The sequence below is a fragment of the Rhinoderma darwinii genome, chromosome 4 (assembly GCF_050947455.1).
Source record: "Rhinoderma darwinii isolate aRhiDar2 chromosome 4, aRhiDar2.hap1, whole genome shotgun sequence".
Classification (NCBI taxonomy): Eukaryota; Metazoa; Chordata; class Amphibia; order Anura; family Rhinodermatidae; genus Rhinoderma; species Rhinoderma darwinii.
The window spans coordinates 274,200,032-274,214,810 of record NC_134690.1 but is presented as its reverse complement, the minus strand read 5'-3'; the positions used below and the strand labels follow the sequence as shown (position 1 = coordinate 274,214,810).

Genomic DNA, 14,779 nt, shown 5'->3' with positions numbered 1-14,779 from the left:
AGGAGACAACTGTTGGTGCAATAGTAAGAAAATGGAAGACATACAAAATGACTGTCAATCGACGTCGATCTGGGGCTCCATGCAAAATCTCACCTCGTGGGGTATCCTTGATCCTGAGGAAGGTGAGAGCTCAGTCGAAAACTACACGGGGGGGAACTTGTTAATGATCTCAAGGCAGCTGGGACCACAGTCACCAAGAAAACCATTGGTAACACATTACGCCATAATGGATTAAAATCCTGCAGTGCCCGCAAGGTCCCCCTGCTCAAGAAGGCACATATACAGGCCTGTCTGAAGTTTGCAAATGAACATCTGGATGATTCTGAGAGTGATTCGGAGAAGGTGCTGTGGTCAGATGAGACTAAAATTGAGCTCTTTGGCATTAACTCAACTCGCTGTGTTTGGAGGAAGAGAAATGCTGCCTATGAGCCAAAGAACACCGTCCCCACTGTCAAGCATGGAGGTGGAAACTTTATGTTTTGGGGGTGTTTCTCTGCTAAGGGCACAGGACTACTTCACCGCATCAATGGGAGAATGGATGGAGCCATGTACCGTCAAATCCTGAGTGACAACCTCCTTCCCTCCACCAGGACATTAAAAATGGCTCGTGGCTGGGTCTTCCAGCATGACAATGACCCGAAACATACAGCCAAGGCAACAAAGGAGTGGCTCAAAAAGAAGCACATTAAGGTCATGGAGTGGCCTAGCCAGTCTCCAGACCTTAATCCCATCGAAAACTTATGGAGGGAGCTGAAGATTCGAGTTGCCAAGCGACAGCCTCGAAATCTTAATGATTTACAGATGATCTGCAAAGAGGAGGGGGCCACAATTCCATCTAACATGTGTGCAAACCTCATCATCAACTACAAAAAACGTCTGACTGCTGTGCTTGCCAACAAGGGTTTTGCCACCAAGTCTTAAGTCTTGTTTGGCAAAGGGATCAAATACTTATTTCTCTGTGCACAATGCAAATAAATATATATAATTTTGACTATGTGATTTTCTGTTTTTTTTTTTTATATATAATCTATCTCTCACTGGTAAAATTAGCCTAGCCTAAAAATTTTAGACTGTTCATGTCTTTGACAGTGGGCAAACTTACAAAATCAGCAAGGGATCAAATACTTATTTCCTTCACTGTATACACACAGACACACATAGAAACTTACCATCTCTCCTTGCTGACAGGATCGCAGGCTTCTTGCAGGACAGGCTGTGGGTGGAGCTTACTCCTCTGCTCCTCAGCTCTTATTTACTCCATATGTGTAATTAGGAGCAGAGGACAGAGCAGAGCCCAGTGGTGCCCTCTACATGCTGGGAGGGTGCAGCGCCCTGTGCACTCGTACAGGTCGCACACCCCTAAGGCCGGCCCTGATTACAGCTTGGTAAAACATGATGCTGTAAGTGTAGGGCCACACACACGCGTTTATCACTGCATATTTTCCACAAAGGATTTCATTGTGGAAAATTTGCAGCATAGTACAGTAGTAGCAGTGTGGATGAAATTTTAACAAATCTCATCCACACACACTGCGGTAAAAATCAGCCGAGAAAACCGTTCATAAATTGACCTGCGGTGATGTTTTTTAATCTGCAGCATGTCAATTTATGCTGTAGAATCGCTGCTTCTCTGAAGTGCGCTTTCCCCACTGAATTTAATGAGTAGGTAAAACCTCCAACAAATAGGCAAATGTTGCAATTTTTGTGGCGGAAAAGCTACGATTCCACCACAAAATCCACAATTGAGAAAAAAAAATATTTTTGCTTGAAAAATAAAACAAAGGTTCAAATTTACCCCAGGTTATTGTCATAGCACTGCAATCTTCTGTTCTGAGCACAGCCCAGCCTCCTGGAATCATGGCTCATCCCATGTGACTGCTGTAGCCAATCACAGGCTGTAGCAGTCACATGGACTACCTCGTCTTACCAGGAGGTAGGGCTAGCAGAGGGAGGCATCGCCATGACAATGCCCGGGTAGTAAGTATAAACTTTTTTTTTCCTGCAGTATTTCCGCAGCGGACATTCCGCCTGAAAACTGTACCACAAATTGGGTGCTCTTAGCCTCATAAGGCTGAGACCTTACTTCCATTGTCAGTGAATATTCATTTATTTTCTGTTTTTCTTTATAATTTTATTTGTTCATTTGTTCATCATGTACAATCTCGTTTCCGCACTCTGCACTCTACAGAAACTGCCTTTATGAAAGGCTATGTAAACATTTGAAAGGCATTTTTTTAATAAACTGGTCAGTCAGTGTGATTAGTGCAACTTTATAAATAGTTTTTATTAAAAATTAATTTTACTTTGAGATAAAGCTGCTCTGTATTCACTTTACATAGCAGCTCTATCGTTCGCTAAATCCCGCTCCCGTCATGTATGCGGGACTGACAGATTCAGGTTTTAGCGAATGATACAGGTGCTCTGTATAGAGAAAACAAAGCAGCTGTATTTTAAAAAGGAAAAATAATTATTTAATAAAAACTGTATATAAAGTTGCACTAATCACATTATTTAAAAAAAATGCCTTTCAAAGGTTTACATAGCCTTTAAGGACACTGCTCTCTCTCTTGGTTTTCTTCCTATCTCTCTGACTGCTCGTTCAGCTGGTTCTACTTCTTCTCCTCTTCCCCTTGCTATCGGGGTTCCTCAGGGATCAGTCCTAGGTCCGCTTCTCTTTTCTCTCTACACAGTCCCTATTTGACAATCCATCAGCAGATTTGGCTTCCAGTACCATCTTTACGCTGATGACACCCAATTATATACCTAGTCTTGTGACATCACCCATGCACTATTAAAAAACACCACTGATTGTCTGTCCGCTGTCTCTAACATCATGTCCACTCTGTAACGTCCATGGGCGCGGACCGTCGGGATTACTCACTCCCCTGACGGCCGCAGCCATGGATCTGTGAGCGCTGCCCCACTTCAGCGCTCACTTCCGGTCCGATCCGCTCTGGGCCGCTGTGTCCCGTAGGGTGCACAAGCGTGCAAAGGGCCCGCGTGCGCACATGGGAATTAGCATTAATTAGACCATGATCACCCTGGACTATAAGTTGGGTCATGCCCCTTTGCTCATTGCCTGAGCGTTGTTGCGTTTTCCTATGTTAGTCTTGCAAATGGTCCCTTAGTGTTATCCTGTTCCCGTTGTTCCCGTGCTCTGCTACCTTTACCCTGTATCCCGTGCTATTTATTCCTATGACTTAAACCTGTTGGAGTCGTGTTGTGCCACCGGTTCCACCTGCTGTGTTACACCACGTCTGGTGTCTGCTGTCAAGGTCCCATCTGTGCCTAGCTGTTGCTACTGTCTGAACCATTACAGGTACCCTTGTGCTTGGACTATTTATATATTGACTTGGTACTCTGTGGGCCAGTGGCTATACCGCTACGGCGGTACGTCCTATTGGGTCCACATACCAACAGATTGTGACACTCTCTATCCAAAACTGAATCTTTCTAAAACTGAGATCCTTGTTTTTCCACCATATACTAACCTACCTAAACCTGATGTCCCCATCTCAGTATGTAGTACTACCATAACTCCTATGCACCACGCCCACTGTTTTGTGGTTATTTTTTACTCTTTCCTTTACTTCACACATACAATCACTTACACGCTCCTGTCACTTTCACCTCAAAAACATCTCCAGAATCCACCCATTTCTTACTGTGGAAACAGCCAAAGCTCTCATTGTCACTCTGATTCATCATTCTCGTCTTGACTACTGTAACTCATTACTAATCGACCTTCCCCTCACTAAACTCTCCTTTCTCCAATCCATCTCAGGCTTATCTTTCTGACCAAGCACTATACCTACGCCTCTACCCTATGCCAATCACTACACTGGTTGCTAATACCCTTCAGAATTAAATTAAAACGTATTACTCTCACCAACAAAGCTCTCCACAGCGCTGCACCTCCTTACATCTCCTCCCTCATCTCTATCTACCACCCTACCCGTGCTCTACATTCTGCCAACGACCTTAGATTAACATCCTCCATTATCTTAACCTCCCACTCCTGTCTCCAAGATTTTTGTCGTGCTGCACCAGTCCTCTAGAATGCGTTACCCTGGGCTATTAGATTAATTCCCAACATCCACAGTATTAAACGTGCCCTGAAAATACATATTTTTAGACAGGACTATAACATTCCCTAATCTGACTCCTTTCCCTGGCCCCCCTTTTACATAAGTCATGAGAACTTGACCCCTCATTCAGCAGTTTCCACCACAGTCCTTGCACCCTAATACACTTCATGTCCGTCATACACGGATACTGGCTGGTGACCGGCTCATGCAGCTTTATGTGTACTACCCCATATGTATAAAAGGTGGCTGGACCATTGTACTGAACAAGCACTTACATTTTGTGTCCCCCTTGTTTCCTCATAGATTTTAAGCTCTTGTGATCAGGATCCTCGCTCCTTTATTTTAAATTGATAATTAGTTTTGTAATGTCTGTATATTTACCCTCTGAATTGTAAAGTGCTGCTATAAAAATAAAGGTTATTATATTATCAATATGTTCATTTTTTTCACCTACTGTAGTATAAGTGCTTCGGAATACGTTGGCACTATGTAAATAAAAGTATTTTTATTACTACTACTACTACTACTACTACTACTACTACTACTACTACTACTACTACTACTACTACTACTACTATTACTACTACTACTACTACTACTACTACTACTACTACAGTTTACAATGTAGACTTACCTTCTGTAACATGGCTTTCTTCAGTTTCATATTCATTTTCAGTGTGTTCCCTGCAGAAAAGTAAAAGTTAATACAAACAATATAATTGCTATATCCAAGCATTAATTAGAAGTGATGGCCTTTTATTTTATTTAATCTTGTGCTATACCTGCTAAGTTATGGGGGAGGAGTAAGGAGAAATTTACATTGATTCATTCATACTCGAAGAAGACACTATAGTAATCAACCTTGTCCAACATAGCATTAAAGTAATGCACCACTTACAGTGTTAGGGTTCATTCACACGTTGCAGTGGAAGTGCAGTTAGAACCACATGAAAAAATGATGTGGTTGGGTTTTTTACTGCAACCGCATAAAAAAAATGCACCAAATCGCATGCAGTTTTCGCCTGTGATTTTTTTATGCAGTTCAAATCACACCTCAACTACAACGTGTGAATGGACCCTTGGGGCGCATTCAAATGCGGCAGATTTAATGCAGAAATTTTCTGCAACTGAAAATTATTTCAATTCATCTGAATGGGTTTGTTTCTGATGCAAGCACATGGATTTCTACAAGTTCTATTCAGATTAATTCAATTGAACGCAACAAAATTCACCGCGTGACTGCACCCATAGGGAATTATGTTTTCATCAGTTGGCTAATATATATCTACAACCATAATCCCTCCCTTTGTAACCAGAAGCAATTAAGGTCATAATTCACGGCAGCCAAAATCATATTCCTTATATCTGCCAATACTTGTATTAATGTATGGATTCAGCACAATTCAAAATACAGCATGTTCCATCAAATACCATTTATCAGGTGAAATTCTCCACTAGAATCACTAATTCAGTACTGTAAAGGAGACTTGATCGATGAAATGGAACCTCACTCCAAACTAAGATACTGCAATACGGTGCATAATACTGTTCTGTTTTTCGCACAGTATTACCAGCCAAAAATGCATTGTTCATATTACCATATTATGCTGGTAAAAGATATGTTTCAGCTCCAAAGTAAAGTTTCACACCCCTTCCCAACATTTGAAGTAACTGTACGTCATAGTCAGGAGGGGGATGTATGGTGCTGAGCCCGCTCCATTTTCATGCGGGTGTCAGCTGTGTATTAAAGCTGACACCTCGCACCCATTGGCCAGGATTGACGATAATCACGATCCCTACTGTTTAACCACTCAAATACCGATGAGGCATGGCTTAAGTGAAGCTGGTAAAAAGCCATATACACTGCAATACATAAGTATTTCAGTGTATTACACCAGAAATCTAACAATTGCTTATTTAATTCCCCTAGTGGAAGTAAAATAAAGTAAACATTTGTTGAATATAGGGAAAAAAATATTAAAAGTTGAAAAAAAATAAAATATTTTTTTTCCCTAAAGGAATCTAAAAATAAATAAAAATAAACATAATTGGTATCGCTGCGTCCATAAAAGTCCAAACTATTACAATATCACATTATTTATCCTGCACGGTGAACGCCGTAAACAAATTTATAAAAACGCCATAAGAGCTGTGTTTTGGTCACATTACTTCCTACAAGAATGGAATAAAAAGTAATCAAAAAGTTGTCTGTTCCTTTAAAATGGTAGCAATAAAAAAAGAACTGCATAGCTCCATTGATGGAAAATTAAAAAAGTTAGCGTATAGTGACACAAAACAATTTTTTTTCTTTTAGCAGATTGTTTTTATTTTGTAAAAGTTGTAAAAGATAAAAAAAAACACCTATATAAATTTGGTATCACTGGATTCGTATTGACCCACATCGTATTTTACCGCTCGGTGAACGCCAAAAAGATGAAAAATAAATAAATTGAGGGATTGTGTTTTTTTTCCATTTAACCCCTCAAAATAGTTTTTCAAAGTTTCCCAGTACATTATATGATAGATTAAATGGTGCCACTTAAAACTACAACTCGTCCTACAAAAAAATAGCTCTTTTTACGGCTTTGTCGATGGAAAAAGTTATGTCTTTTTGGGAAGAAAAAAAAATAAAATGAAGAAAACTAAAAAATGACTGCGGCAGGAAGGGGATAAAATCGAATGATCCAGTCAAATGATAGAAATGAGCAAAAAGATTAAAGATATCTTCTGATTTGCATATTACCTTTTAGCATCCACAATCTTGATTTGATCATCTGTGGTATCTGATTTTTCTTCTTTGACCTCACATTTTGAGTCATGGACCTTTAGTTCTATATTCCAGCAGAGACACTTACAGGTATTTTGGTATCTGACTCGTTTTGTACTTTGTTTATTTTTGTCTTTAGGTGCCACAGTCTCTCGAGTTCCCCAGGACACAATGTGCATGTTGACTAAAGAATATATTGTTAGTAGAAGATAGCCACTTGGGACACATAAAATGTATACAAGCCCATATATCAATAAAGAAAATTCCTGAGGGTGTAACAAAGCTGTTATGACATATATTATGCTCATCGAGATTAGAAATAGTCCTGTGGGTGTCATGAAGGTTTGTTGCCTGACTAGATCACCTGAAAAACAAAAAAAAAATCTAATTTCAAAACTTATTTATTTTTATATATATTTTTTTGACATTATTAATTTTTATTTAACATTTGAAATTAATAAATACAAGATATCAATTGAAAATACAATGTTACCATGTGCAATAAACTAACATACTACACTGCTATAAAATTATTATTTTAATTTACTTTTTGTTAACTTTTAAGGGGATTGTTGTTAAAGTATTATTAAAGTGTAAATATAATTTCATTTTTATTACAAAAAATAAATGTCTAAGTTTACATTTATTAGGATCAGATTAAACACAGTTTGTCTGCATGGAAACACATTGGTCTGCATAGGAAAGGTATAAAAAAACAAACATTTGGATAATTCTAATCATTTAAATATAATTTAAAAAGGCACATACAATGCTAACTCACTAGCAATATTCTACCAGTGTTATTTTCTTCCCATCTCAGTTGCATCCATTCATTTTGAACTCTTTCATTACGGGCAGCTATATCATGCTATCTCAGTCTGACCACCAAAATAGACCATACTCTCATGTGTAAACAGTAGGTCAGTCTCTCCTGAATGGCTAAAATGTAGAAAGAGAGCAGGACCACACTTATTTTCAATGGTCCTGTTTAGCAACATTTTAGCTCTGGTTAGAGCCTTTCTCATGCTTGAGAATGACTCTAGTCAGAGCTAAGAGGATGCTAAGGGTGAAATAAACAGGACCATTACACAAAAAAGTGCTGTCTTGCTCTTCATTTTGGATATAAGGGACTGCGAATCTGGTCTTCTGATGTCAGCCCTATTATATTACAGTTATTAACCCAGTGCTGCTGATTTTCTGTTTGCTCTCATATATGGCTGACATTCTTTGGCCTACAGGATTACATCATCACCTATCAAATCCCTCCTGGCATTTCTAAGAGACCTCCTCTCCCCACCCAGCTCCATCCTCCTTATACCTCTGTCTGTCTATCTATGCATATAGTGCTGCTAAAGAACTAATTTAATCTTTATCTAAGTGATCAAGAGTTCAATAGTAAAGTAAATGAGTCCACACAATGATTAGCTGCAGAGTTATAAAACTTCCCTGACTCACACTTGCTGTATATACTATCTGTGAGTGCTGTGTGCAGAGTGTCCAGTGTATTTCTATAAAATGCTGCTCCTCACTGTCTCCTGTGTAAAGACTGAGTGAAAAATCTACCAAAAGCAGGAGGCAAGGGAGACAGGCTAAAGCTGCATTACAAATGATACACCAAGACTCTGCAGTGTGATTACAGAAGTTCTATGTCTCTGATCTATCATTAGCTGCCCTTAGATAGGACTCAGAGTAGGGCAAGTGCAGTGTAATGATACTCCACTTCCTCTGCAAAGTCAGAGGCATCATAAGAAATGTAGGCTGCATTAAGGGAACCATATCAGAGAAGCAGAAGAAATCAAGATGGCAGACTACCCATAAATGGCTCATCAACTAACAAAACAGATATACACAGGGCTTGCACAAGAGCATCTGCATTACTGCATTATAGTTTAATCACAGCCTATGCTGCACTATATAGACAAAAAAATCTTTAAATTGTACCTCTACTTTCACTGAAAACAATTATAGTGCAGGTGTGTACACAATAATCATTTTTCTAAATAACTTATTTGACCAATTCTGCTTTTAAAAGCAGCATAGATTGTCTATAGTCCATGCTGCTGACAGCTCATAACTCTAAAGTAGGAGACTGAGCGTCCTGCTCGTCTCCATGGATCCCGTATGCAGAACAACCGCCAGCGCAAGTGACGTAGTCATAGGGGTCGCAGAGGTCACAGTCTCGACCGGGCCCCTAAGCCAGGGGGTCCAGAGGCCCCCCTCTTACCACACTGTCCACTGTGTAGACCCGTCGACGTAAGGTCCACCGAGCGGTCCAACAGCGGAGGAATGGAGGGCAGAAAATCGTCAGGCTCTCCTGGTTCCGTAAAAACTACATACATAGAAACAAAAGTAGAAAAGAGGTTCCGGCACCGGCCCAAAAAAACGACATCTTACTTCTCAGTTAGATTACTGTCACCTCACAGATGTTGCCATTTTTTTTCTAGCCCTCACCGTTCCTAAGATATTGATGCAGTTATTTTTAGTGCCCGGTATGCAAATGAGGCCTTTGACTGTCAAGTGGGTGGTTAACACCGCTCACTTGCCAAGAGGGAAGAAACTTTGGTGCTTTGATACCATACAAACAGAGCGTACAGCGTCTGAATGATTAATGTACTTTGGTGCGCCTACGATCATCAGCATAGGCAGTAGTGAGTACATGAGCCGTTCTGAAGCTGTTCGCTATGATTGGATGGCGTCAGAGCAGCAAAGTACACTCCTCCTTGCCAAGTGAGCGGTGTTAACCACCCACTTGATAGTCAAAGGCCTCATTTGCTTATCGCGCACTAAAACAAACGGCACTGATGACTCAGTAACGATGGGGGCTAAATGAAAAAGAAAAGCGCCATAATCTGTGAGGCGCCATCAATCTAACCAAAATGTCAGCTGCAGTTTTTTGGGCAGGTGACAGGTCTTCTTTAAATTAATCAGTGTAAACTGAGGCAGTCATATACATAGTAAAAATGTAACAATAAAAATGATAGTCAACTTATTTTTTTTATATATTCCATTCATATTATTTAACAGATTAAGTTCACTCACCAATGATGCTTAAAAATGTTGCCATCATCAAAAATACATAGCAAATACTGAGACATGCAGCTATTTTTATCTGAGTGCTAGGTTTTGCTATATAGCATACTAGAGTGAAGAAAGCAGGAGGTATAATAGCAACCAAAATGCTTCCATTAGGATCCCATTGGAAAAGAAATGATAAGGATCCTGCAAAAATAAACCAAAAAATTGTAGTTACCTGTCAGCAAGTCATATACGTCTATGCACCCAAATTACTACTGTCATATATCGTGCAGTTTGCTAAATTATCCATTGTTTAAAATAAAGTAATTCACTATGATATATGAGAAAATAATACTGACGTAACATAAGGAATGGAGTTACTCAACATCACCTGCAATCATTAAGCACACTGTAGCAGGACTCAGAATTGAAGATGCCATAGTAAGTATTTGGTATATGACATAAAGATACGAAATGGATGGATTTTTCTTTGATGTTTGTTTTCCACTGTTCAGCAAATCCAAGGTGTTCGCCATTGTTGAAGGTGACCACCTTCTGCGCTGGTTGTAAAACTCATCGAATACCTGTGGAGCATTAGTATAGGCATCGGAGGCTGCATTGTACTCAACACGCCAGCCTTGTTGAAGGAGTAATGTACAAAGCCAACGATCCTCACCTGGGAACATCAATAATTAAAAGGTGTGAGTGAAGATGGTAATAGTAAATAATAATAATAATAATAATAATAATAATAATAATAATAATAATAATACATTTTAAAACATAGAAAATAAAACTGTCTAAAATAGCACTTTAAGTAGTTTTTTTAAATTATGAATTCAACTTTGTAATTAGCATGCAAAAAAAAGTTTATCAGTTACTATTAGACATTTACAGAAAACAACAATATAAAAACTTTGCTACAAAATCTATCAAAAAAAAAACCCGGCGTATGCAATGTACCTATATCAAGATTATGCAAAGAAAAACGCTATGTATAAATTTGAGAAAATATGTACAGAATGTCAGAAATTGTAAGACAATTGCAATAGCAGACCACGGACTACTTAAATAGACACTAACTTTTCAAACAATTTATGCTGATCTAATAGTATAGCTGAAATATACCAACTTTGATATTCACTTACTATTAAAATGTAGCTGTTTTATCCATGCAAATTTTGAATGAAGTTACTGCCACTAGGTGTCACCCTTTCTGTAATATGCTGTACACCCCCTGTTGTTAGCAAAATTTGTCTCTAGTTACAGAACAGAGTAGACAGACTGCAGGAAGTGGGGTGGTGTCTCTTCATAGCCTGCCATCAGAAATCAGTGAAGATAGGAGGGGAGAGCAGGAGAATGTAGCAGCGAGAGAAAGAAACACAGAGACACAGACGCTGCCCATAGAAGTCTATGGAGAGGGGAGCAGGGAGAGAAAGATAAAGACACGCTGCTCATAGAAGTGTATGGAGAGGCGAGAAATAAAAAAAATGGAGAGAAAGAGACACAGATAGACACACTACCCATATATGTTTATGCAGAGAAGAGGGGGAGCAGACAGAGAGAGGAGACACAGACACACTTCCCATAGAAGTTTATGTAGAGTGGAGGAAAGAGCAGGGAGAGAAAGATACAGACACGCTGCTCATAGGAATCTATGGAGAGGGGTGAAGGGAGTAAATTGAGAGAAAGAGACACAGACACACTGCACATATAAGTCTATGGCGAGGGGGAGCAGGAGGAGGGAGCAGATAGAAAGAGAAGACAGACATGCTACCCATAGAAGTCTATGTAGAGCGGAGGGGAGAGCAGGAGCAAAGTGAGAAAGACAGACATATGCAGCAGCTTCTGGTAGGATTTATATACCCACACCAGTATGAGATTTTCAGTTACACTGTTCATTTATGCTGATCTAATAGTATAGCTGAAATATACCAACTTTGATATTCACTTACTATTAAAATTTAGCTGTTTTATCCATGCAAATTTTGAATGAAGTTACTGCCACCAGGTGTCACCCTTTCTGTAATATGCTGTACACCCCCTGTTGTTAGCAAAATTTGTCTACAGAACAGAGTAGACAGACTGCAGGAAGTGGAGGAAAGAGCAGGGAGAGAAAGATACAGACACGCTGCTCATAGGAATCTATAGAGAGGGGTGAAGGGAGTAAATTGAGAGAAAGAGACACAGACACACTGCACATATAAGTCTATGGCGAGGGGGAGCAGGAGGAGGGAGCAGGTAGAAAGAGGAGACATACATGCTACCCATAGAAGTCTATGTAGAGCGGAGGGGAGAGCAGGAGCAAAGTGAGAAAGACAGACATATGCAGCAGCTTCTGGTAGCATTTATATACCCACACCAGTATGAGATTTTCAGTTACACTGTTAATTTCTTCTGTATAATCTCCTATGCTGCTGCAGCTTCTCCTCTTACTGAGGGAAAACTGAGAATTAGCGATAGAGCCTGCAGGGGGGAAAACAGCTAAAAAAAATGGCATATACAAGTCACCTGTCCTGACATACGCTATACCTGACGCTGCATACTGTCTGCTGTTTCTGTACCATGCCTCAATCCACATCTATGTACGGATGTAGCCACCTTTATCTTGACTCTGATAACTCGCTGCAGCGTGATATCACACAATAAAAGTCATTGAAAAGTCAAGATAAAGGATCTTGCCACTGTATATTTAATGCGTTAAAAGTCAAGATTAAGACGGCTACATCTGTATGGAGGGAAAGAGTGAAAACCTAGAAATCCCTTAGACTCCACTCCCTAGTTTAGCCCTACAGTCCAGTGGTGTACAGTCTTTGCCAGAAAATGAGGGAGCGAACTCTGAATGCAAGGCGCCAGGGAAAACCTTTTCCAGATACACCGCATTCCAAATTATTATGCAAATGTTATTTTTCGCTGATTTTCCTAAATAGTCAATGCAAATGACAGTCAGTATAATCTTTAAGCCATCAACCGTTGGAGTATAATGCAAATTTTAATGAACAAATCTCCTAATGATAACAGATTTTTTTTTAGAAGTAAAAAACTCAAAATGCACTGTTTCACATTATTATGCACAACAGAGATCAAAACATTTTAAAGGTTGTAAAGAGAACTAAAATGGTAATTTTTTGAATTTGCAGCATCAGGTCATATTTACAGAAATCAAAAGCTCTTTCAATAAAAAAAACCGTAACAGGCCAAGTTACATGTTAACATAGGACCCCTTCTTTGATATCACCTTCACAATTCTTGCATCCATTGAATTTTTGAGTATTTGGTCAGTTTCTGCTTATCTTTGCAGGATGTCAGAATAACCTCCCAGAGCTTCTGTTTTGATGTGAACTGCCTCCCACCCTCATAGATATTTTGCTTGAGGATACTCCAAAGGTTCTCAATAGGGTTGAGGTCAGGGGAACATGGGGGCCACACCATGAGTTTCTCTCCTTTTATGCCCATAGCAGTCAATGACACAGAGATATTCTTTGCAGCATGAGATGGTGCATTGTCATGCATGAAGATAATTTTGCTACGGAAGGCATGGTTCTTCTTTTTGTACCACGGAAGAAAGTGGTCAGTCATAAACTCAACGTACTTTGCAGAGGTAATTTTCACACCGTCAGGGACCCTAAAGGGGCCTACCATCTCTCTCCCCATGATTCCAGCCCAAAACATGACTCCGCCACCTCCTTGCTGACGTCGCAGCCTTGTTGGGACATGGTGGCCATTCACCAACCATCCACTACTCCAACCATCTGGACCATCCAGGGTTGCACGGCACTCATCAGTAAACAACACGGTTTGAAAATTAGTCTTCATGTATTTCTGAGCCCACTGCAACTGTTTCTGCTTGTGAGCATTGTTTAGGGGTGGCCGAATAATAGCTTTATGCACACTTGCAAACCTCTGGAGGATCCTACACCTTGAGGTTCGCGGGATTCCAGAGGCACCTGCGGCTTCAAATACCTGTTTGCTGTTTTGAAATGGTATTTTAGCAGCTGCTCTCCTAATCCTATTAATTTGTCTGGCAGAAACCTTCCTCATTATGCCTTTATCTGAACGAACCCGTCTGTGCTCTGAATCAGCCACAAATCTTTTCACAGTACGATGATCACGCTTAAGTTTTCTTGAAATATCCAATGTTTTCATACCTTGTCTAAGGTATTGCACTATTTCACCCTTTTCGGCAGCAGAGAGATCCTTTTTCTTTCTCACATTGCTTGAAACCTGTGACCTTCTTAATAATGTGGAACGTCCTTCTTAAGTAGTTTTCCTTTGATTGGGCACACCTGGCAAACTAATTATCACAGGTGTCTGAGATTGATTACAATGATCCAGAGAGCTCTAAGACACAATACCATCCATGAGTTTAATTGAAAAACGAATAATTAAATGTTTATATTATGACACTTAAATCCAATGTGCATAATATTGTACTTGAAGTTAACAACACACATGTGTTTCTTGACAGCGGTGAATCGGGCATGTTTCAGCTGGACCTACAGAGAGACACTCGGGAACACTTGAATTTGCATATTGTCATAGCGGAGTGGCCCTTGGTGTCGGGTGAGGCGCAGAACAATATCTTTGTCCTGTTAATGGAGAAATTTTCTAGTGGGGTTGATTTTCAGGGATTTGGTGTGCCCTTTCCACGGTAAACATGGGGGAGAATTAATCCTTGTCATTGGTGTTTATCAGCAGATCTACATGGAAGTTGAAAGGGGAAGAACCTTGTTCTAGTGCTCTGAAACAGTGACTGCAGTCTGTTTTCCTAGTCATCCAGGCATTGGCTGTATTTATCCACATGTTCAGACACAGCTTCCAGGTTAGCTTGTGTTGGGACTTGCTGTTCTTGAACATGCTCATGTGCCTGTTGAGCATCTTGCCTCAGTAAAGAGATATCTGTTTTAAT

The 14,779-nt window shown here is 39.9% G+C and overlaps 1 protein-coding gene across 1 annotated transcript in view; it reads right to left on the bottom strand.

The window, feature by feature from the left end:
* The window catches only part of LOC142760530 (chitin synthase chs-2-like), a 61,957-nt gene that overhangs the window by 16,980 nt on the left and 30,198 nt on the right, over nucleotides 1-14,779 (bottom strand). Inside the window, exons 11-14 of the mRNA XM_075863726.1 lie at nucleotides 10,262-10,546; nucleotides 9,895-10,074; nucleotides 6,832-7,219; nucleotides 4,723-4,772 (exon numbers count right to left, since the gene is read on the bottom strand). Of these exons, the coding sequence (XP_075719841.1) occupies nucleotides 4,723-4,772; nucleotides 6,832-7,219; nucleotides 9,895-10,074; nucleotides 10,262-10,546 (903 nt within the window). The remainder of the gene's footprint in view (nucleotides 1-4,722; nucleotides 4,773-6,831; nucleotides 7,220-9,894; nucleotides 10,075-10,261; nucleotides 10,547-14,779) is intronic.